This window comes from Nicotiana sylvestris, chromosome 9, assembly GCF_000393655.2.
Source record: "Nicotiana sylvestris chromosome 9, ASM39365v2, whole genome shotgun sequence".
Lineage (NCBI taxonomy): Eukaryota > Viridiplantae > Streptophyta > Magnoliopsida > Solanales > Solanaceae > Nicotiana > Nicotiana sylvestris.
Genome location: NC_091065.1, coordinates 29,081,054 through 29,106,520, shown reverse-complemented (window position 1 = coordinate 29,106,520; position 25,467 = coordinate 29,081,054). Strand labels below are relative to the sequence as shown.

Sequence of the window (25,467 nt, the reverse complement as noted above, 5' to 3'; positions counted from 1 at the left end):
CTCAATGATGGACTGATAATTGTTGTTATGAGCAAACTCGTCCAAAGGCAAGAATCGATCCCACTACCCTTCGAATTCCATCACACATGCTCTGAGCATATCCTCTAGGATCTGAACTGTCCGCTCCGACTGCCCGTTGGTTTGTAGATGAAAGGCTGTGCTGAGCTTTATCAGGGTGCCCAACTCGCTCTACACTGATCTCCAGATATGCAAAGTGAACTAAGGGCCTCTATCTGAAATGATGGAAACAGGCACACCATGCAACCGGACAATCTCTTGAATGTAAATCTGGGCCAACCTCTCTAAAGAGTATGTAGTCATCACTAGAATAAAGTGTGCCGACTTGGTCAGCCTGTAAACCATGACCCAAACGTCATCAATCTTCCTTAACGTCCGCGGCAACCCAACTGCGAAATCCGTAGTGATGCGTTTCCATTTCCACTCCGGTATAACCATCTGCTGAAGTAGGGCACCTGGCCTTTGGTGCTCATACTTAACCTACTGGCAATTTGGGCATCTCGCTACATACTCAACTATGTCCTTCTTCATTTGCTGCCACCAATAATGCTGCCTCAGGTCACGATACATCTTTGTAGCACCTGGATGAATAGAATACCGAGAACTATATGCCTCATCTAGAATCTTCTCCCTCAATCCATCAACATTAAGAACACATAGGTGACCCTGGAGTCGTAGAACACCATCCTCGCCGATAGTAACTTCCTTGGCACCACCATGTAGTACCGTCACCCTAAAAACCAGCAAGTACAGATCACCGTACTGATGAGCCTTAATCCACTCAAATAATAAAGACTGAGCCACAACACATGCAAGAACTCGACCGGGCTCTGAAATATCTAACCTCACAAGTCGGTTAGCCAAGGGCTGAATTTCCAAAGCCAATAGACTCTTCTCTGCTGAAATAAATGCCAAACTACCCATACTCTCGGCCTTTCTGCTCAAGGCATCCGCAACCACATTCGCCTTGCCCGGATGATAAAGAATGGTAATATCATAGTCCTTTAGTAACTCAAGCCACCCGTGCTACCCCAAATTGAGATCCCTCTACTTGAAAAAATGCTGCAAGCCGTGATAATCGGTGTAAACCTCACAGGACACCCCATAAAGATAATGCCTCTAGATCTTGAGAGCATGAACTTGGCAAGCCAACGGTGAACTATCCATGTAATTCTTCATTTTAATATTTTTAAAGTCATTGATTTTATTTAATAAGAGAACAATTAATAGATGATTGTAGTAATGTAAAGCATGAAATAAACGAAAGAGTGAAGTAGATAATTTAATAATCAAAATCATAATATATCTACTAGAAACTCTCAAAACCCGTGTCACAAGTGCATGAGCAAACTAATAAAATATACGAAACCTCCTATATTACTGTTTGAAGTAAGATAGATAGAAAAATAAATACAACAAGAAGAAACTCCAGGCCCTGCAGAACGGGCATAGAAAGCAGCTCACAACATGTACCCAGTAAGTATCTAGTCTAACCTCGAAGAAGTAGTGACGAGGGGTCGACATCGACACTTACTAAGGTTCAATAAATAAAGTGCAAAAATTGTAGATAGGCATGGAATACATCGGTAATAACGAAATAATGAACACTAAGTAAGTGGTTCTTAACTAAATATCAATTAAAATATCTAGTCATGGAAGAAATATCAAGTATAATCGGACTCCGAGCATCATGCACGATTTATGCTGAGGTCGTATGCCCGATCCAGAATAGTGTGTACATTTTCAGGGGGTCGATCGGCGCGAACCATGGCTGCATCAATTATACTGCTGAGGCATTCAACCCGATCCACAAGAAGAGAGAGTACTCTACGAACTCCAATTAACGACTACTACATAAGAATAATACTCATGGAAGGTATAATTGCACCAACAGTCAAGTAACCCACCAAGACTCAAAGTAATGAAGCTCAGTCTTTACAAATCGTTTAACAAATTTCAATATAGTTTACGTAATTAAGCTAACAAGTTGGGTACAAAAAATACAAGTAATACATGGCAGAGTCCTAAAACTACCCGGACATAGCATGATTTTTAGCTACATGCCGACTCTCATCATATCGCGTGCACGTAGCACCCACAATTATTAGCAAACAATTATTTGTAGCACATACAGGGAAAATTCCCTCTTATAAGGTTAGGAAAGAGATTTACCTCATTTCCAAGTCCTCTTCCTGGTCCACAATTCACACTAAAGCCTCAAATTGGTGCCACATAATTCAAAACTAGAAAAATATTGTATAAATTAATCAATGCATACTCAAAAGTTTATAATTTAACTATTGGTGTAATTACCCAACCCAAAATTGGAAGATTCCTAAAATTCACCTTGGGGCCCACATGTCTGGATTTCAAAAATTATTGTAAATAAAAGTTACCTATAACTTTGGATGAGATGGTGCATAGTATCCCGCATACTAAGAAGCTTTTCATAGGAGGAGATTTCAATGGCTACATTGGAGATACATCTGGGGGATATGATTGTATGCGGCGAAATCAGAGGGCCTAATTTCTTGCTATCAAGTCACTTCGGAAGAATATCTCGAGACACCGAGGATGTGGAGTTGCGATCGAGTCCCCTCCCTCGGGGCTCGTCGAGGACCGACTCAAAGAAAACGAAGATCGAGGCTAGAGCAAAAAGGGGAACTCCCAAGGCACGCAACTAAGTCTGATAGAGCCGTCCTACCCAGAGCCTGTGTCGAGGCGTCACATCTAGCCGTCCCATCTCCATGCTTTTATAATTAATGTATGTTGTACTATAACCGGATTCCCCTCCTATATAAAGGGAATCCACACCACTTTGTAAGGGGCTGCTGTTGCTCCAACCATTCTACACAAGACAATAATCTCTCTCTCTCTCTCTAACTTACTCGCTCGAGGCTACTCTTTCCATCGACAAAATACCGGGCACGCCCCCGGTCCTGAAGGGTATAGATTCGAGGAAGTTTGTGCAATGGCCATTCCCAGAGGAAGCGGCTCCGAAACCTATTCCAAAGAAGTTCAGAATGCTAGAACTCCCAAAATACAACGGGACCTCGGATCCCAATGAACACGTCACTGCCTATACGTGCGCGGTAAAAGGCAACGACATAAAAGACGAGGAGATCGAGTCCATCTTATTGAAGAGGTTCGGAGAAGCTCTCTCGAAAGGGGCTGTGATGCGGCACCGTAGCCTAACTCCCAACCCCATAAACTCACTTACCGCACTAGTATATTCCTCTATAAAGGCACACGCCGGTGCCATCGAAGCAACGTCGAGAAAGCCCAACGCATCCAAGATCGAGCAAAGAGAGAATGAAGTGCTGCGAGAATTCGCATCTCATTCCTAGATGGAACGAACGAAATTACCCCCGGTCTTGGATGACTGGGCGGTACATGCCTGCACTCAAAGCCTAAACGAACAAAGCCCGATGATTTCAAGGCAGCTGAAACAAAACTTGACCGGGTATCCAGCCAAGACTTGGTCAGACGCCCACATCTAGCACTAGTCGCAAATCGGGGTCGCAGATAACCAGCTGGGAGCCCCCTCAGGCTCAGTATACCCAAACAGGCTCCTAGCAAAGAAACCGATGTCAAACAAGGAGATACACCGACCGTATGCCGCAGATAGGAGGAATGCCCCGAGACGCAACCTGCCTCGCTATGATCGGAGAACTGATCGAGGAGAATATCCTCGAGGAATCATCAGCAGAGCCAGATTCTACGGGGATGCAAGGCCAGCGAGGGCGCCTCGCCCATCAGAATATAATTTCAACATCGCTATACCAAACATTGTGTTCACCATCAGCGAAACCAGGGACGTCAAATGGCCCAGACTAATTCAGTCGAATCCCTCTTAGAGGAATCACAGCCTATTGTGGGAACTATATAATAAGTACGGCCGCGGGGCCAAAGATGGCCACCAGCTTCGAAGGAAAAAAGCCAAACCACTAAACAAAAATCATTGCCGAGAATGGTCGAGCAATAGGATTCAAGTTCAGTCCCGAGTAGGGAAGGCGGCTAAGAAGAACGAAGCAAATGGGCCGCGACGTATTACCACGATAATGGAGGAGCGACGACACTCTCCAAGAACTCATAAAAAGGAGAGTAAAAAACTCGTCACTAGAGAAAAGCATATCCGGGGATATATTCCCGAGGACGCCCTCACATTCAGCAAAGAGGATACCGAGGCCTCGTCTTGGCCTCACACTGACACACTGGTAACCTTCTTCTTCATTCGATCCATTTCAAATAAAATATGTGCTTATGAATTCAAGTGGCTCGATCAACGCTGTCGAGCCAATGATGATAGGGCAGCTCGGATCGCCGGGTCAAATCACGCCTGCCTCTCAAATCTTTGGCAGATTCCAAACGATGATCACAACGACAAGGAGAAATACCATTCTCTTAGTTCAGCATGACTGGCCCGGACCGGAACGCCAAGTTCCGTATTATCAAAGGAGGCGCAAGGCATGGACGCCTTATTCAGACGACCGTGGACGCACCACGTGAAGGCAGTGCCGTCCCCCCTTCGCCAAAGGGATGAAATTCCACGCCAGGGATGGAATTAAAACCGTCGGAAGAAAGCAACACGCGGCAAGGGGAAAGTTTGCATCATGTAACGTATCGCCGATACCAATATCTCCACTCTCGAAAGACTCAAAGGGTAAGCGAACCATGTCTTTGTCTGAGCCCGATTAAACACATCGGAGGGCTGTACTAGAGTCTTCGCTCCAAAACAACAGGGAATATCGAACCTCGAAACATTGCCTGCGCATCCCATGGTAAGGTAAAACTACCTCCCTCCTTCGTTATTTTACACTAACTTGTATGCAGACACCCGACCAGGGCGTTCGGAAGTGTTAACTCTACCCGAAGATCCCAAGGCCTTAACGACACCCGTCACACTCTTTCCTCTCGGCTGGACTTCCGCCCCGAAGAGGGTCTCACCAGCAAAGTTCTTAGCAGAGAGACGTGCCCCCTAAGGAGGATCCGACAAGCTCGCGGGACTTCTTTTGCAATTAACCCCGAACGATGGAGGGCACACCCCTTAAAGGTGCCGTCCTCTCGGAAGGTCCGGGGAATGACATACTAAGTTCCAATAGGAAATCATGTACCGGGCCAAACGGTCAAAGGAGCCGTGCTGGCGTGGGGCGAGCTCATAGCAACGAAACAACATGTATTTACACCAAGCAATCAAAGAATATCTTTCAGTATCTCGTACTCCAAAATAGAAAAATTCGGCACGCTCACGGCAAGAATTCCCCTCATCGAGTACGTCCTGAAATACTTGGAGATTAGAGTCAACAATTTGGCACCCGCACGACCTCAGGGTCGGAACTCTGTGCTCATAAGGCCCCAACGAGGCAATTCCGAGCTCACGAGTAACAACCTTCGAGCCTAAGCAAACTCAATGACTCGGAGACTGTCGTCAATCGCCATTTACTGGAAAAACCAAGGCTGTAAGACCCCGAGCGGGCAGACTTGGTCTAGCCAGACCTATTTTACATAGCAACAAAGACTGTAAGACCTCAACGGCATGACAAATTATAAGACCTTAATAGGCATGAGCAAACTGTAAGACCTCAATAGGCATGAAAAAATGTAAGACCTCAACAGACATGAAAATTTTGTAAGACCTTACTACAGGCATAAAACTAAATCCCGAAGTTTAGGCCATGTGTCGCATTTCTAAGACTCCCTAAAGGGAATACCCTCGATGTAGACGCCTAAACTATCACTCGGGATTAAAAATGGCTCCGACCAAACACATATGACTACGGTCAAAACAGCTGCACCAGCCAAATTAATGCGACTCGAGGACGCCCGACCGTCGCTAACAAAATCACAGACCATTACTTCGAATCTACTTCGAAAAGTACCGGTTAAAATAGGCTACCCTCAACAGGCAAACGAGCTTCGACCATGTCAGCTCGAAATCACAAGGCTTCGAGCTACTCAGCCTACGAGCTAAACCTTCCGAGGTGCTTGAACATCGCCGCTAACGACTTGAAATCGAGGTTCTTCCCGAACCGATGAAGGGTCAGGAAAAATCATTTTAAAAGTCCTTAACGAGATGAAAACAAAGCCTATACGTGCCTAAGGGCACAACGGAAGAGCCATTGTCGCCAGCCAAATAAGCCTCAAGGCCACACACTAAAAGGTCGATTCGACCCAAAGCATAAGAGCCACTGTCACCAGCTTAAAATTGAAAACTTGAGGATTAAAATGAGCTCGAGTCATAACTCGATTCGGAGACCGGATCCACAATAGTTAACTAAACGTGCCTAAGGGCACAACATAAGAGCCATTGTCGCCAGCTCCACGAGACTCAGGGCCACATACTTAAAAGGTCGCTCGACCCAAGGCTTAAGAGCCATGGTCATCCGCCCATGCATGCAGAAAAAATTTTGAGGGTCAGTTAAGCTTAAGTCGCAACCCGACTCAGAGACTGAACCCAAAGTAGTTGAAATACAAATGCCCAAGAGCAAGGCGTAAGAGCCATTGTCGTCCGCCCATGCAGGCACATGAGATTGAAGGTCAGGTAAGCTCGAGTCAAAACCTGACTCGGAGACTAAACCCAAAATAGCTGGGCAAAGCACAAGAGCTCTAACGCCTACTTGCATTAAAAATTGCACTTAACCGAGCATAAAAGAGCCTCCAGGCCTGCCTAATGAGCTCTGGAGCCGTATTATGAATCTAAGGGTTCCCGCCAAACTCCGAAATCAGCTCGCATAGTCAAAAGCAGTGCAGAAAGAGATACAAAAGAGATAAAGCTTCAAGTTTTCTTTTATTTACATACGCAAAATGTGCATTCTCCATCTACAAACATGCTCTGCGAATATCAAATATAAAATGGCAAAATCTACGCTCCGCTCCAGAAGGCTACGACCTACCAGCCCCATTTTCACTCTCCGTGGCGTCGACAAGAAGTGACCGAGCATCACGCTCGTCCGCCCTCTCTTGAGCCAACTCTTCCAGGAGAACGAAACCCCAGGCTCCAATCTCTTCAAGTACCCCTATTCGCGATCTTTTCATGAAACTTCTTTTCATGATCTTTTCACGAAACCTCTTTTCATGATCGAGGACCCGCTTCAACTCGACTTGGGCATCAATAGCGTCCTTCAAATAAATCAAAATTTCCTGATCAGCCTTAGTACGACTCAGTGCTGTTTCAGCCCGAGCATCGACTATTTCATCCCTGACCTTCGAGAGATCGGACTCGAGCTTCGCGATCACATCCACTTGAGCTGAAGCATTGTCATGAGCCAAGTGGAGTTGGGCCAGGTAGGAACTTTAACCAAGGCACCCTTCTCCTATGAATCTTGGGCCTGCACATGAGCCCTTAGTTCACCACAAGCATTCCTAACTCAGTCGGCTTCGCCCCTAAGGTACTCCAGAGCCTCCATCTTTTTTTGCAACTAAGATAGGCAAAAAGATTAACCTTAATGGTAGAGGTTACCTGCTCCATCAAAAAGCTATCGTAATTCGAGCTCTGGTACGCCTCATATCGCTAGTGCATCGACTTAACCTCCTTCTCTTCGCTGAGGATCCTAAGGGACTTACCCTCATCCAGAGTTTTTCGAAGCCTAGCCCCATAATGGAGTAGCTCATACCTGATCCTATCAAAGGACTGCAGAAGAAAAACTCGGTAAGGAAGGGAAGATGCGAGATGCAGAAGGACTATGACGAAACACACCGCAAAATGAAGCCGGCGGACTTCTTCGAAGGCCGAGCACACTCCTGTTGGTCCAGCCCCTTCGGCCCTAGAAGAACCAACCTCTATCGTGGCATAATCACTCGGAGGAACCACCTCTCCGGAACCAAAGACTCTAGGAACAACAGGCTCGGGCGATGTTCTCTCCTTGAAGACACAGACCCGTTTAGCCCTGCTAAAAGCTCCATTGCACTGCGAGTGTAAATCCCATTTATCGCCATCGTCCCTTGGTTTGGAGGCCGACGAATCCTCCTCATCTCCGGAGGAACATAGCCTCGCCTCAAGGGACCGCCGGATACCTACGATGGCAAAGCCAATACAAAAGAAAGAGGAAAATGTCATCTCAAATATACGAATACCAAGGTAAAATCAGCGTACGTGCATACCTTGGTATTTCGCTTCCCATCTTCCCCAGGACAAAACTCGCCACCTACGCTCGTCGCAAGATGAATGGGTCGCCAACCTACGAACCCAGCTGGGCAAATCAGAAACTTCGCCTGGCGTCCACGAAGTTGCAACAGGAAAGGAAGAAACACAATTACTAAACTAGTTTTCGCTATAAGCGAATCTAAGAAAGCACGAAACGCTCCACTTACGCGCATAATTCTATCCCTCGGGAAACGGCATAAGCTCCACAAGGATAATGACAGTCGTCCGGACTCGAATGAATCGACTGACCCACTCTCGATCCCCATCTTCCTCATCATCAACAACAAAGGGCGTGGGCGAACGACACCGCTAGGTTAGCAGGCCTCGATGATGAAAGGGCCAGTACAGCCTGCCGAGGTGACTAAACATGAATTCAAGCCCGGCCTTCTCCGCAAAGAATCTCATCATCAGCACCACTCGCCAAAATGACAAATGTATCTGCTCCAAAGTAACCCGATACTTCAGGCAGAAATCAAGCACGACCCTATTAAGGTGGCCTAGTGCGAAAGGGTATAAGTATACTGTTCAGGAATCCATCAGCAGAGTCCGTAATACTCTTATCCGGGGAAAGCGCCTGCAATGCTACCCCCTCGCCCCATCTGCAATCTCTTCTCACCATCTCCAGATGTTCCTCTCTTATCGAAGACATAGTCTTCAGAGTAAACTCCCCCGGATCCTGAGCACTAGGAGTGGAACTATCCCTTCCCTGCCAGGCAAGCCCTGAAGTAGCAGTCATAACTATGGTAGAATTGGCAAACTAAAGCAGGGACGTATGCCAACACTTTTTGCGCCTGATGTAATGAAGGACTCGATGCCAAGGCGGAATGATGGCTATCTAAAACAATGGGATCTTCCAAAAAAGCAAGAGTCGCCCCATGTATATGTGGGATACAACAACAATTCGCCTACCCAGGATAAGCCTTAGGAGGCCAACGACCTTAGAACGGATGCCGAGGTGGTGCCCGACCCCGGAGATCTCCATCAAGAAGAAGTTAGGCCACAAAGGGTCAGTGACATTGTCTCCAATTCCGAGGTGGTACCCGACCTCGAAGTTTTCCCTTGAGAAGAAAAAATAAGCACTTCGAGCCCCGATCACGAGGGTTCGACCATAGAAAATCGCCTAAGTACGAATAGCCCCTTCCTCAGAAGCCTACCTATAACACCTTAAAAGGTTATCTACGTCAAGCTCAAAGTAAAAGCTCCAAGCGCCCGAAGTCGACTTTCACTTTGGTGCTCTATCTCCATGGGGCTCGAGGGCCCCGATGATCCAAGTTTACCAAACCACTTTGGGCTTAATTCTGGGAATAATGATGAGCTTAGAAAGGAGCCATTTCTATCGACCAAAGGCCGGAAAAAATATTGACGATCGTCAACAGAGGCATACGTTCAAAATCTCCGCGAACGCACAAGAGTATACAAGAACACGACAAAAATCAAAAGCAGAAGTAAAGGAAACATCTTCATATTTCATAAATATTGGATACAACGACCCTTGAGGGGTCCTTACATACAATTACAATAGCCTGCAAGGGGTCCTTACGCAGAAACAAAGAGGGTATACACCTATAGTGAAAACCTAAGAACCTAGTTCATCTTCGAGGGTCCATCTCCGGTATTAGCATCCTCAAGCGTCGCCCACTCGAGCTCGCATCCTCGAAGGCAATTCCTTCTACTGCCATCTCCTATAGGTTCCAAGCTCAATCCCGCGGAAAGTCCTCGCCGAGGGAAAAGATGAAGAAGAGGAAAAGGAGGGGATGCAGAGGAGGCAGAGAAAAGAGACATAGCCCGCCGAAGCCAAAGGTTGAAGATTCGGTGGGCCCCAGCCTCAACTACCGGTGGTGCCATTTTATCCCTTGGGAAAGGAGAAACCCAAGGGATGAAGTGCCACACCAGGCCTGGGTAGGAGAGTGAGCAGCGATGCATAGTCCGAATGACTGTCTACAAAAGGGAGAATCGATTCCCCGTCTATTGTCGTCTCAGGCCAATAGGGACAGCGGCAGCAGATGCAACAACAACCGCAACAACGACGGAACAACATAGTCGAGCTCAGGCAAAGGTCCACAACACGGCCTATCGAAATGATGCCAAATGACCTTGAGGCCGTAGACTCCGAATATGGTGATCAACAATAGAGGAAGATGGTAAAGAGAAATGGGCGATTGAGTAGATGAAGGTACTTGGATAGAAAAACAATGCTAGAGCACCCCCATTTATTGGAGATAATGACGCGGTCACTAAGGCCTTTGGAAGACTGACCGGCGGACACAATTACTGCGTTCTTGAAGAACCGAATAGAACTGAATCGATGGCGGTACTTTCACCTTGGAAAATGGGAATCGAAGTGCATTGAATGATGTCAAAAACACAAGTCCATGGGATGTCCCGGTTATCTCAAAAACTCGCGCCACAGGTTGCATCATCGGTATGACATCACCGCGAGAAGCTCAAGGAGTTAGGTGTCCGAATCATTTCCTATTGCTTCATTCTGGGAAACACGGAGACTATCTGTATGCAGAAAAATCAGAGGGCCTAACTTCTTGCTATCAAGTCATTTCGAAAGAATATCTCGAGACCCCGAGGACATGGAGTTGCGACTGAGTCCCCTCCCTCGGGGCTCGTCGAGGCCTGACTCAAAGAAGCCAAAGATCGAGTCTAGAGCAAAAAGGGGAACTCCTAAGGCACGTGGCTAATTCTGACAGAGCCGGCCTACCCAGAGCCTGTGTCGAGGCTTCACGTCTTGTCGTCCCATCTCCATGCTTTTATAATTAATGTATGTTGTACTATAACCAGATTCCCCTCCTTCATAAAGGGAATCCACACCACTTTGTAAGGGGCTGCTGTTGCTCCAACCATTCTAAACAAGATCAATAATATCTCTCTCTCTTTTCTCTCTAAGTTACTCGCTCGAGGCTACTCTTTCCATTTATTACTTTCATACTTTTTCTTCATTTATCGCTTGGTATTGGCCATAAGGAGCCTTCTTTAATTATATCTTAATTGTTATCCCATTCCCGACTACCCTCGATAGCTCGAGCTCGAGCCGGATATCAACCTCGAGGCTTTCCGTCGATCAGTCCGAAGCCCGGGCAGCAAGCCGCTCGGTTTAATTACTACACCGTTTTAGCTTGTATCTCATCGTTAAACTTCATACTCCTAGCATCAACTGCTCTAACAACTAGCATAAAAATAGATCATATATTTTTAGAGCCACATTTACAAATTTTAATTGTTACCATTTTCACGGTAAACAATGATGATGTGCATGGTGGCTTTTGTTTTGGAGATAAAACCGGAGGAGGAACGTCTCTGCTGGAATTTGCTAGAGCATTTGATTTGGTGATAGCAAAATTGAGTTTCCTAAAGAAGAGGGAGCACTTGGTCACCTTTCGGAGTTCGGTGAGCGAGACTCAGATTGATTATCTACTCTGCAAGAAGTCCGATAGAGGTATTTGCACGAATTGCAAGGTCATCCTAAGTGAGAACCTCTCGCCCTTCATAGGCTCCTAGTCATGGACCTTTTAGATTACAAGGAAAAGGAGGAAGAGGGCAAAGTACAACCAACATAGGATCAAGTGGGGAGCCTTGACGGAAGCTAAAGACCAGGAGTTGGGGGTCATGCTAGTGACTATAGGGGCTTGGAGGACTAGTGGTGATGCAAGCGCTATGTAGACCATGACTGCGCAGATCATCAAGGAAGCCACGAGAGAGGTATTAGGGGTCACAAAGGGTTACTCTGGCGGTCATAAGAGAGACTGGTGGTGGAATGGAGAGGTCCAAGGAAAAGTGGAAACCAAGAAAGCAACGTATCTGAAGTTAGTGGAAAGTGTAGATGATGAGGAGATGAGGGTGAATAGGGAGCATTATAAGTTGGCTAAGAAAGAGGCAAAGCTAGCAGTTACGGTGGCCAAAACTATAGCTTTTAGTCGTTTGTATGACGAACTCGAGGGTCGAGGTGGGGATAAGAGGTTGTTCAGGTCAGCCAAGACGCGAGAAAGGAAAGCGCGAGACTTGGACCAAGTGAAATGCATCAAAGACAAAGAAGATAAAGTTTTGTTGAATGAGGGGCTTATCTGTCAGAGATGACAAACCTACTTCTATAGTCTTTTGAACAAGGAGGGGGGAAGGAGCATTGTACTGGGTGATTTGGAACTCTATAGGAGTTTTTGTGACTTTGGGTATTGTAGGCAGATTAGAGTTAATGAAGTGGAGGGGGCTATGCATAAGATGAGTAGGGGCAAAACGACCGGGCCGGATGGAATCCCAATGGAGTTTTGGAAGAGTGCGGGCAAGGCAGGCTTGGATTGACTCACTAGGTTATTTAACGTCATTTTTAGAATAAAGAAGATGACCGACAAGTAGAGGTGGATCACGATGGTTCCTGTAAACAAGAACAAGGGTGATATCCAAAATTGCAACAACTATCAGGGTATCAAGCTGCTTTACCATACTATGAAAGCCTGGGAGAGAGTGGTAGAGCTAAGGGTGATGAGGAGTGTATCTATTTCTGAGAACTAGTTTGGATTTATGCCGAGGCGTTCGACTACAGAAGCCATCCATCTTGTTAGGAGATTGATGGAGTAGTATAGGGAGAGAAAGAAGGACATGCATATGGTGTTCATCGACTAAGAATATGCATACGATAAAGTTCCGAGGGAGGTTTTGTGGAAATGTTTGGAGGCTAGAGGTGTACCTGTTGCCTACGTTAGGTTGATTAAGGACATGTATGATGGAGTAAAGACCCGAGTGAGGATGGTGGGTGGGGACTCAGACCATTTTCCAGTTTATGATGGGGTTGCATCAGGGGTCGGAACTCAGCCCTTTTTTGTTTGCTCTGGTGATAGATGTACTGACGCGTCACATCCAAGAAGAGGTGCCGTGGTGCATGCTATTTGCAGATGATATTGTACTGATTGACGAGATGTGAGAGGGTGTGAATGTGCAATTAGAGGTATAGAGGCAGACCCTGGAATCTAAAGGTTTCAAGTTGAGCAGGACTAAGACAGAATACTTGGAGTGTAAGTTCAGTGGTGAGACTCAAGGAGGGAAGGAGAGGTGAGGCTTGACTCGTAGGTCATCCCTAGGAGAAGGAGTTTTAAGTATCTTGGGTCTATTATTCAGAGAGATGGGGAGATTGATGGAGATGTCACACATCGTATTAGAGAGAGATGGATGAAATGGAGATTCGCTTCCGGTATTTTGTGTGATAAGAAGGTGCCACCAAAATTTAAGGGTAAGTTCTAGAGAGTGGTGGTCAGACCAACGATGTTGTATGGGGCTAAGTGTTGGCCAATCAAGATCGCTCATGTCCAGAAGATTAAGGTAGCAGAGATGAGAATGTTGAGATGGATGTGCGGGCATACCAGGTTAGATAGGATCAGAAATGAGGTTATTCGCGACAAGTTGGGCGTGGCCCCTATTGAGGACAAGATGCGGTAAGCGCGACTCAGATGGTTTGGTCATGTGAAGAGGAGGAGCACAGACACGCTGGTGAGGAGGTGTGAGAGGTTGACATTGGAGGGCCTACGGAGAGGTAGAGGTAGGCCAAAAAAGAGGTGGGGTGAGGTGATAGGCAAGACATGGCGCAACTTCAGTTGACCGAGGACATGACCCTTGATAGAAAGATATGGAGGTCGAGGATTAGGGTAGTAGAGTAAGTAGTCTAGAGTGTTCCTAATAGTAATATTTGCACGCAGTCTCACTTTCTGTTGGTAGTGGGTTTTTATGACTAACCGTTATTTTCTTTCATTGTTGATCTCCTTATTATCTTGTTGTTTTTATTCTGCTTTTATATGGCTTTTTGGTACTGTCCCTTCTTGTCTATATTTTCATTAATATGGTGCTTATACGTTCTGAGCCGAGGGTCTATTGGAAACAGCCTCTCTATCCTCACAAGGAAGGGGTAAGGTCTGCGAACACACTACCCTCCCCAGATCCCATAATGTGGAATATTACTGGGTATGTTATTGTTGTTGTTTGTTTTAAAAGTTACCCATAACCTCACGAATAGAAATATATAATTTCTACTCAATTCCATAATCATTTTTGTGGTCTAATCCCATTTTTATCAAAACCTAGGTTTTTCAACAAGCTCCTAAAGTTTCCATATTTTACATGTTAAAATATACCCATAATCTATGCATTTAACTCACATTATGTAGAAATCACTTACTTTCAATATCTAGGTGAAAACCCCTCTCCAAGAAGCTCTAAAATTGCCCAACAAATGAGAGAAAGGAACAAAATAGCCAAAATCCTATCTTTAAATCAAACACTGTCCAGTGGTTCCTTCTTCGCAATCATGATAGGGCCCTCGCGATCGCGAATGCAAACTGCCCAGCCTAGAAAAGATTTCCTTCACGAATGAGAAGGCTTAGCTGGCCTACCCCTCGCGAATGCGACAACCTCAACGCGAATGCGGTGGACATCAACTGACCCCCTCCCCAGCTGGCCTCATGCTTTCGGAATGCGAAGGCCTGAGCGCGAACGCAAAGGTCTGAGCGCAAAAGAGAAGGCCTATGGCCCAGATCCCAGTGAACTCGAAGGGAAAAAATGCCACCAGTCTCATTCCTTCATCGCGAACACGACCACTGCTCTGCGCTTGCGAAGAAGGAAACCAGAACAACAAGTTTCTGGTGTTTCTGACTTAGCTCCGGGAGGTTCGAAACACACCCGAGCAACTTGGGACCCCATCCAAATGCATCAACAAGTCTATGAACATAATACGGACCTGCTCGAACTCTCGGAACACGTAAAATAGCAACGAAACTAAGAATCGCATCCCAAAACCAAATTGGATCAACTTATGAACTACAAACTTCTCAACTAGTTCTGAACGTGCCGATCACCATATGGACCTATTCCCAGGCTCAGAATCCCAAAGGGACCTTGATAACACCAAAGTCTACTCCAAACCAAATTTATAGAACTAGAAAGCTTCTAATGAACCAACTTTTAACACTAAGTGCTGAAACGCTCCAGGATCACCCGAAACCCGATCCGAACACATGCCTAAGTCCAAAATCATCATATGAACCTATTGGAACCATCAAATCCTTGTTCCGGGGTCATTTACTCAAAATATTGACTAAAGTCAAACTTGGCCATCCTAGGCCACTATTAAGGAACTAAGTGTTCCGATTTCAACTCGAACCCTTCCAAACATAAGCCAATCATCCCCGCCAGCAATAAACAGTAAAAGCACATATGGGGAGTCTTAAATTAGGGGAATGGGAATCTAGAAATCAAAATGACCGATTGGGTCATTACATGAATAGTGCGCTCGAACTTCCCGTCTATCTAAGGATGGAATGTTGTACTCAACTCTACCCGTGTGCCGAACCCTCGCTACACGCTCTCCAAAACTATGATGTGAACTTCATGCCTCAGTCAGAAAAGATGGAAATGGGCACACCATGCAAGCGGATAATCTCCTGGGTGTAAATCTGATTCAACCACTTTGAAGAATAGGAAGTCACTACCGGAATAAAGTGTGCGGACATTGTCAACCGGTCCACAATAATTCATACCGTGTCATACTTCTTCAAGGTACGTGGTAAGACTACCACAAAATCCATAGTGATACACTCCTACTTCTACTCTGGTATCTCTAATCTCTGAGTCAATCCTCCTGATTTCTAATGCTCATACTTCACCCGTTGATAATTCTAACACCGAGAGACGTAAGCAACAATATATTTCTTCATTGTCCGTCACCAATAGTTTTGTTTCACGTCACGGTACATCTTCGTGACACTTGGGTGAATAGAATAACTCGATCTGTGAGCCTTCTTAAGGATGAAATCTCTCAACCCATCAACATTTGGCACACAAATCTGGCCTTGAAGCCGCATAACACCATCATCACCCATCACAACCACCTTAGCACCACCCCATTAAACCGTGTCCCTCAACACCATCAAATGTGGATCATTAAACTGGTGAGCCTTGATACGCTCCAACAATGATGATTGAGCCACAATGCAAGTAAGAACCCGAATAGGCTCCGAAACATCCAATCTCAGAAACTGGTTGGCCAAAGCATGAACATCCATGGCTAGTGGCCTCTCTGCTACCAATAAATATGCCAAACTGCCCATACTCTCAGCCTTCCTAATCAGTGCATCGGACACCACATTGGCATTCCCCGGATGATATAATATGGTGATATCAAAGTCTTTTAGCAACTCTAACCATCTATGCTGGCACAAATTAAGGTCCTTCTGCTTGAACAGGTGTTGGAGACTCCGATGGTCAGTAAAGACCTCACATGGAACGACGTACAGTTAATGCCTCCAACTCTTAAACGCGTGAACAATGACTGTCAACTCTGAATCATGCACATGGTAAGTCTTTTCATGAACCTTCAACTACCAAGATGCATAGGCAATCACCCTACTATCCTATATCAACACCGGGCCAATCCTAGTACGTGACACATCACAATACACTGTGTATGACCCCGAACCTGTAGGCAACACCAACACTAGTGCTATCAATGCAGTCTTGAGCTTCTGAAATCTCTCCTCATACTCCTCAGACCATTTAAAATGAGCACCCTTCTGATTCCATCTAGTTAAAGGTGCAGCAATGGATGAGAAACCCTCTACAAAACAGTGATAATAACCCGCCAAACCCAAGAAGCTCTGAATCTCTGAAGCTGAAGACAGTCTAGGCTAACTCTGAACTGCCTCAATCTTCTTGGTTTGCACTTTGATCCTCTCACTAGATACCACGTGGCCCAAGAACGCCACTGAATTAAGCCAAAACTCATACTTGGAGAATTTAACATACAACTTCTTCTCCCTCAAAGTCTGGAGTACGTGCTCAAATGCTGCTCATGATCCTCCTGGATGCGTGAGTAGACTATATATCATAAATGAATACTATGACAAAAGAATCAAGATGTGGATGGAACACATTGTTCATCAAGTGTATAAAGGCTACTGAGGCATTGGTCAGCCCAAAAGACATCACGAAAAACTTGTACTGACCATTGTGGGTCCTGAAAGCTGTCTTAGGAATATAAGAATCCTTAATCTTCAACTAATGATACCCAATGCTCAAATCATTCTTTGACGACACTCTGTAGCCCTGAAGCTGATCAAATAAATCATCAATGTGCAGTAGTGGGTACTTGTTCTTGATAGTAACCTTGTTCAATTATTGGTATCTAATACACATCCTCATAGTACCATCCCTCTTCTTCACAAATAGAACCAGTGCACCCCAAGGCAACACACTAATCCCTTGTCAAGAAATTTCTGCAATTGTTCCTTCAACTCCTTCAACTCAATAGAGAAGGCTGAGTGCCTGGTACTAATTCAATACAAAAATCAATGTCCTTATCGAGTGGTATGTCCGGCAGGTCTACTGGAAATACATTTGGGAAGTCTCTCACTACCGGAACTAACTCAATGGTAGGAGTATCAACACTAACATCCCTCACGAAGGCCAAATATGCAAAACTTCCCTTCTAAACCATCCATTGAGCCTTCAAATGTGAAATCACTCTACTAGGAACATAATCCAGGGAGCCTCTCCATCCAACTTAGTCACCCCCATCATCGCTAACATCATAGTTGTCACCCCCATCATCGCTAACATCATAGTCTTTGCGTTACAATCTAGAAGGTCGTGACATGGCGACAACCAATCTATGCCCAATATCATGTCAAAATCAACCATGTAGAGTAATAAAAGATCAACTCTTGTCTCATAACCCTCAATAGTTAGCACACACCACCGATACCCAAGGTCTACAATAATATAATCACCCAGCGGCGTAGATACATGAACATGCATAACTAAAGAATCACGAGAATATCCAAATAATGAGCAAAATATGATGGCACATATGAATAGGTGGAACCAGTATCAAATAATATTGAAGCATCCCTGTGGCACACTGAAATAATATCTGTGATCACTACATCGGAAGAAACTGCCGCTGCTTGGCGGGAAAATCATTGCATCGAGCCTGACCACCACCTGATCGACCTTTCCCTCTAGGGTGACCTTGAACTTCCTGGGTCCCACCCCGAGCTGGTTGAGCGGGTGGTGTAGTAACTGGTGAGGAAGTCATATCCTAACCTCTTTGCTGCATAGGACCTCCAATAAAATGGGGGCAAAACCTTCTCACGTGCCCCAACTCCCCACACTCGTAGCAACCTCAATCTAGGGGTGATTGCGGGGCCAAAAATAGACCCCCATAACTAGAATACCCACTAGAAGAACCCGGTACTAAACCCTAAACTGATGGAGCACAGTATGAACTCTGAGCTTGGAGTGCCCTGAAAGATGATTGAATCGAACTTGTACTGTATGAACCGTGGATAGATGATGCACCTCGATGAACCAAACAAGCCATCTGAGCGGGCCTTAAAGGATGAACTCTGCTGTGATGTGACTGGCCTATAAATGAGGTACCACTGAAACCATATGAACCACGAAGCCTCTTGCCCTCCTCCTCCTCCTCGCGCTCAAGCTTGGGAACCTGTTCCAAGCACCTAGAAATATCGACCACCTAGTCAAACCTAACATCTGTCTCGACCTCTCGAGCCAAACTGAAGGGTAGGCTATAGTTGAGGCCATCAATGAACCTTCTGATTCTCTCTCTCTCTCTCTCTCTCTCTCTCTGTCTGGACCAGCCATATTGCATGACGTGCCAAATCTGCAAATCTTTTCTTATACCAAGTCACTGTCATACCCTCCTGGCATAGCTGCTCAAACTGCCTACACAAATCCTCTCTGCAAGTCTGGCGAAAAAACTTCTCTAAGAAGAGAACCAAGAACTCCTGCCATGTAAGTGGTGCTACTTTGCGCCTGCTCAACTCATAAGTCTTCCACCATCTGTAGGTTGCCCCTGTCAGCTGAAATGTAGTAAATGCAATCCCACTAGTGTCCAAAAGACCTTATGTGCGAAGAATCTGCTGATACCTATCTAGAAAATTCGAAGCATCCTTTGACTCTACTCCACTAAAATCTAGGGGCTTAAGCCTCCCAAACTACTCCAATCTCTTTTGATCCCCATCATTCATAGGTGGGCCAACCTCAGCCCAAGCAACAATAACCGACTAACTGGATAACACCCCAGGTATATGAAGACCTTGAGCAAGCTGCTTTGGAGTACATGTGGCGGGAGTTGTACCTCCCCAGCTTGTAAGGTGGCTGGTATAGCTGTATTCGAAACCGCCTATGCCAGGCTCGTGCACACAGTCAAAATCTGGGATAAGGCCTCCTTAAGGCCAAGAATAACATTAGGCACTACATATGCCTAAGCTGGTCCTACCGGCTAATCCATATCTGGTACTTGCTCCCCAGCTGGAGCAACTGGCAGCTCAACAAGTTCTTCTCTGGCCGTAGTACAAGCCATACCTCAGCCTCTACTGTGGCCCCAGCCTCTCGCAACCCTAGCTGGTGGTACTAGTAGTCATCCGCCTGACTTGGTCGTGCGTGTCCTCACCATCTGTGGGCTAAAAGCAGTGACGAGCTCAGAAGAAGACAATCAGAAACCAATATTAACGACAACACAGATATAAAGATGACAGTAACCATAAGTAACTCAAAGGAATTCTCATAGTAAGATCGTTCACATTGTAGGAATTTAGACATGCTTTCAAGTATAATAATTAAAGCCAAACACTAAGAAGAACATTTCAGTTACCAGCTAGCATGAAGAATGATACATCTCTATGCCTACATGTCAAATATGCATGTCAAATGAATGATTTCATGGTGGTATCCCCAGGTTATCTCACTCTCAACATACTCAAGTTGTTTGTCTCAAATACTCACTTCATCATGCACTCACAATCACTCAGCACTGACGGGTACGTGGCATCAATGTTCCTCACCAGAGCACGTGAATGTATATAATTGTGCCTGCGCTCACTACTGGTATGTTAGACTCCGGAGGAGTGGATACTGCCCAAATGCTAATCAAAAGCCAATATGGCATGTTGCCTCGTGCATCCCAATCCAAATAATAATAAAGCCAATATGGCCTGCTGCAGTATGTAGGCCGATCCAAATAACACTTCCAACACGGCTCTAAGGCCCACCTCAGTCATCAAACTCTCAAGTCTCAAGGCTCACAATCTCATATAACTCATCCCAATATCTCCTTATATGGAAAAACAATAACAACATGTAATGTAACAATGAAGAATGAGTAGAGACTGAGATATGATATGCATATGAAGAATCATGACTGAGTGTATAATTATAGTTAAGTCAAATACCTAAAACAACATAAATAGCCTCATTAAATCTCAAACAAATAACCACATAGCCTAAATATGATTTCTTGAATGAATCATGGCTCACTAAATCTAATAAGTAGGGAAAACATAAAATAGGTGTGATAGCAACATAGTCCAAAATTCAACCCGGAAAATGATTTCCCCAGTGCACGCCCACATGCCCGTCACCTAGCATGTGCGTCACCCAACACATCACAAATAACATGATTCCTAGGGATGATTACCCTCAATTCCATGTTTAGAAATGTTACTTACCTCAAAACGCGCAACTTAATACTCCAAAAAGCTCTTGCCTCGCGAATCGGCCTCAGAGCGATTCGAATGTAGTCAAAGCAACTTAATACCATCAACAATAGCCATAGGAAAAATCCCAAATGATAGAGCTAAAGTCTTGAATCAAATATGAAAAGTCTACCCCAGGCTTGCACCCTAGAACCCGACAAAATTCACAAAGTCCGAACACCCATTCAATTACTAATCCAATCATACTAATTTCAACCAAATAGATCCATAAATCACCCCAAATAACCAAATCTAACTCTCCAACAACATAGCTTAAAATCCCCAAAGTTTACTTCAAATTCACATAGATTAGGTGTAATAATCATTAGGCAATCAATATCTAAAATCAAAAGTGATTAAACTTCAGTTACCTCTTCAATTGTAGAAAAGAGTTTCCCAAATATTGCCCTTAGCCGAGCTCCACAAATCCAAAACAAGAAAAATGACTAAAACCCTCGTTTTTAACATCTGCCCAGCAATTCTTGCACCTGTGGCTAAATTAGTCTCACTTGCGATGCTTCTTTTGCTGTTCAAATTCTGCTTCTGCCAAAATCACTGAAGTCCCGCAACTGCACACCTTCGGTCCGTATTCTGCACCTGCAGGACATTTTCTGCGATCATACCCTCAGTCCTCCGCATCTGCACCTGCGAATCCCTTCCGCATTTGCGACTCAAGCACAAATAACATGGTTCCCAGGGATGATTACCCTCAATTCCATATTTAGAAATGTTACTTACCTCAAAACGTGCAACTTAATACTCCAAAAAGCTTTTGCCTCATGAATCAGCCCCGAGCGATTCGAATCTAGTCAAAGCAACTTAGTACCATTAATAATAGCCATACGAAAAAATCCCAAATGATAGAGCTAAAGTCTTGAATCAAATATGCAAAGTCAACCCCAGGCTTGCACCCTAGAGGCCGAAAAAATTCACAAAGTCTGAATGCCCATTCAATTACTAGTTCAATCATACTAATTTCAACCAATTCCATCCATAAATCACCCCAAATAACCAAATCTAACCCTCCAACAACATAGCTTAAAATTCCCAAATTTTACTTCAAATTCACATATACTAGGTGTAATAATCATTGGGCAATCAATATCTATCATCAAAAGTGATTAAACCTCAACTACCTCTTCAATTGTAGCAAAGAGTCTCCCAATATCGCCCTTAGCCGAGCTCCAAAAATCCAAAACGAGAAAAATGACTAAAACCCTCGTTTTTAACATCTACCCAGCAATTCTCGCACCTGTGGCAAAATTAGTCACACTTGCGACGCCGCTTTTGCGGTCTAAATTCTGCTTCTGCCAAAATCACTGAAGTCCCGCAACTGTGCACCTTCGGTCCCTATTCTGCACCTGCGGGACCTTTTCTACGATCATACCCTCAGTCCTCCGCATCTGCACCTGCGAAACCCTTCCGCATTTGCAACTCAAGCACAAATAACATGGTTCCCAGGGATGATTACCCTCAATTCTATGTTTAGAAATGTTACTTACCTCAAAACGCGCAACTTAATACTCCAAAAAGCTCTTGCCTCGCAAATCAGCCTTCGAGAGATTCAAATCTAGTCAAAGCAACTTAATACCATCAACAATAGCCCTAGGAAAAAATCCCAAATGATAGAGCTAAAGTCTTGAATCAAATATGCAAAGTCAACCCCAGGCTTGTACCCCAGAACCCGACAAAATTCACAGTGTCCGAACACCTATTCAATTACTAGTCCAATCATACTAATTTCAACCAAATCGATCCATAAATCATCCCAAATAACCAAATCTAACTCTCCAACAACATAGTCTAAAATCCCTAAATTTTACTTCAAATTCACATAAACTAGGTGTAATAATCATTGGGCAATCAATATCTAACATCAAAAGTGATTAAACTTCAGGTACCTCTTCAATTATAGCAAAGAGTCTCCCAAAAATTGCCATTAGCCGAGCTCCACAAATCCAAAATGAGAAAATGACTAAAACCCTCGTTTTTAACATCTGCCAAGCGATTTTCGCACATGTGGCTAAATTAGTCGAACTTGCGACGCCGCTTTTGCGGTCAAAATTCTACTTCTGCCAAAATCACTGAAGTCCCGCAACTACGCACCTTCGGTTCCTATTCTGCACCAGCGTGACCTTTTCTGCAATCATACCCTCATTCCTCCGCATCTGCAACTGCGAATCCCTTCCACATCTGAGACTCAAGCCTATCCAATCAAACTCCGCTTTTGCGGAACGCCTTACACATCTGCGGGCTCGTAGATGCGAAAAATTCCTCGCATATGCATTCTCCTCCAGCTCCATCCAATTTTGCTTCTGCGGCCTCGCACCTGGGGCCAAATCCTCACAGGTGCGATTGCACCAGAACCTGCAACCTTCCGCATTTTCCCAAGGTCAAACATCATCCGTCAGCCATCTGATTCACACCCGAGCTCCCCCCCAGACCCCATCCAAATGCATCAACTAGTCCTAAAATACGTTACCAACCTACTTGAAGCCTCAAATCACATCGAACATCATCAAAATCACGAATCACACCCAAATTGAAGCCTAATGAATCTAATGAACTTCCCGCTTCTAAAATTAATGACAAACCATATCAAAACTACTCCGAATGACCTCAAATTTTGTACACTAGTCCCAAATGACACAACATGCCAATTCAAACTCTCGAAAATAAATTCTAACCCGATATCAACAAAGTCAACTCTGGGTCAAACCACTCAACCTTCCAAACCTTCAACTTTCTAACTTTCACCAAGAAGCCTCAAACCAACCTACGGACCTCCAAATCAATACCCGGACCTATGTTTAAGTCCAAAATCAACATATGAAGCTATTGGAACCATCAAAACTCTATTTTGGAGTCGTGTACATAAAAGTCAAAATTCGGTCAACTCTTTCAACTTAAGCCTTCAACCTTGAGACTAAGTATCCTAATTCACTTTGAAACTTTCTCGGAACCAATCCAACAATCCCAGCAAGTCACATAGCCACAAATCAACATAGTAGATGCAATAAATAAGAAACGGCTCTACAATACACAAAACAACCGGCTGGGTCATTTTAAAAAACTAAGCAGAACCATTTTCATCAATTTTCTTACATAGGAAATATTACTTCTTGCTTCTCCAGGTGCCCTCCTGGACAATGGGCATTTATTTCAAAGTCAAATTTTACAGGCGTCCACCTTCTAATACGGGTATTTTAGATTTCAAATGTTCCGATATCGCTTTGAAACCATAACTACCAGCGGATTTAACATTCAAATGCTCCGATATCGCTTTGGAATAGTAACTACAAAGCCTGTCTAATGCTCCGATATCGCTTTGGAATAGTAACTACAAAGCATGTCTAACATTTAAATGCTCCAATATCGCTTTGGACCGTACCTAGATCAGATTTCCTTCAAAATCCAAGGTGCTCTGATCACTTCGGACCGGTACCTAGCCCGGATTTCTTTCAAAATCTAAAGTGCTCCAATCACTTCGGACCAATAACTATCCCGGATCTCTTTTAAATTAGAGTTCCAATATGGGACCCTATTTCATTCAAAAAGAAAAATCACATCACCCTCGCTTCAAATCCCCATGCATTATTTAAAACCACTACAATCCATCTTCCTCAAGTCAAGCAAAAGCATAGTCCACACTTCGTCAGCTATCCTGATCAAAGACGCGACACAACATGGAATTATCTTCCAACAAATAAACTGGGGCAAATTTGGAGACGGATGTCGAGCTTTCCAACGACAATCGATGGCTTGTCCCCAAGTATCATTCATCTTTCGTCCTATTGACATTGGGTGTGTAGAGAATCCGAACCCTTATAGTTAGAATAAAACCTAGTGTCATCACAGCCTGATGCTGGGGAAATTTTAAAAATAAAAAATCATAAATCAAATGATCCCATCACTTCTCGAACTATAATCGGCCTATTTCTCGTTGCCTTCGAGATATGTAGGAAACTTAACATAGAGCTCGGCCGCACACGTATCAAAATCCATCTAAATCAATCCACATGTCATCCAACATCCACATCCCAGTGTTACCACAGTCCGACACTAAGGTTATCTCGAAAGTAATGTCGAGATCAAACGAATCATATTCGTCCTGAATATTTATCTTCCACTCCGTGAAGCTCCACGAGTAGCACTCAATTGCATTCTAGAACTACACGCGACATGATTCTCGTGCAACCCGAGATATGTAGGCAACTCAAATACCAGAGTTCAATCACAATCTTCAAAACCTCCCCATCCCCACCCTGTCATATTGGGACAAAATTGCGTATGACGTCAATATCTTTGTCCGAAGACTCTTACATTATCTTCGATCAAAGAGGAGCAGTTGTAGACACGCAATTTTGACCCTCCGTATTTAAAAATTAACTTCTGTAGGCTTCCTAGTAAAAAATGATAAAATATAGTATTCTGCATATTTTCAAATTTAATGCAATTTATTGATAATTATTCCTATTTGCACAAAATATAGGTATTTTTATCATTTTATTGCAATTAGTTAAATACTATAATTTTTATGCATTTTTCGAAATTTCAAAATAATTTATTAATAGTTGTCATATTTATCAAAGTATTAGGATGTTCTATCAATTTATTATCCTTTAAAAAAATAAAATAATTACTACAACACTATTGTAGTAGTTGGCATTTTTAAATAAATACCACAAGCCATATTTTTCAATTAAATAATTATCTTTTAATTTATAGCATAATTTATTAATTACATGAAAGCCAGTAGACTAT

At 44.2% G+C, this 25,467-nt stretch overlaps 2 protein-coding genes across 2 annotated transcripts; one reads left to right on the top strand and one right to left on the bottom strand.

The window, feature by feature from the left end:
* Positions 1–498: 498 nt before the first annotated feature.
* On the bottom strand, positions 499–942 carry LOC138877376 (uncharacterized). Its single transcript, XM_070156984.1, has one exon. It carries the CDS (start codon positions 940–942, stop codon positions 499–501), a length of 444 nt encoding a protein of 147 aa, XP_070013085.1.
* Positions 943–11,833: 10,891 nt separating this feature from the next.
* LOC138877375 (uncharacterized) lies at positions 11,834–12,244 on the top strand. Its single transcript, XM_070156983.1, has one exon. The coding sequence runs from the start codon at positions 11,834–11,836 to the stop codon at positions 12,242–12,244; it is 411 nt and encodes a 136-aa protein (XP_070013084.1).
* The last annotated feature ends 13,223 nt before the right edge of the window (positions 12,245–25,467 follow it).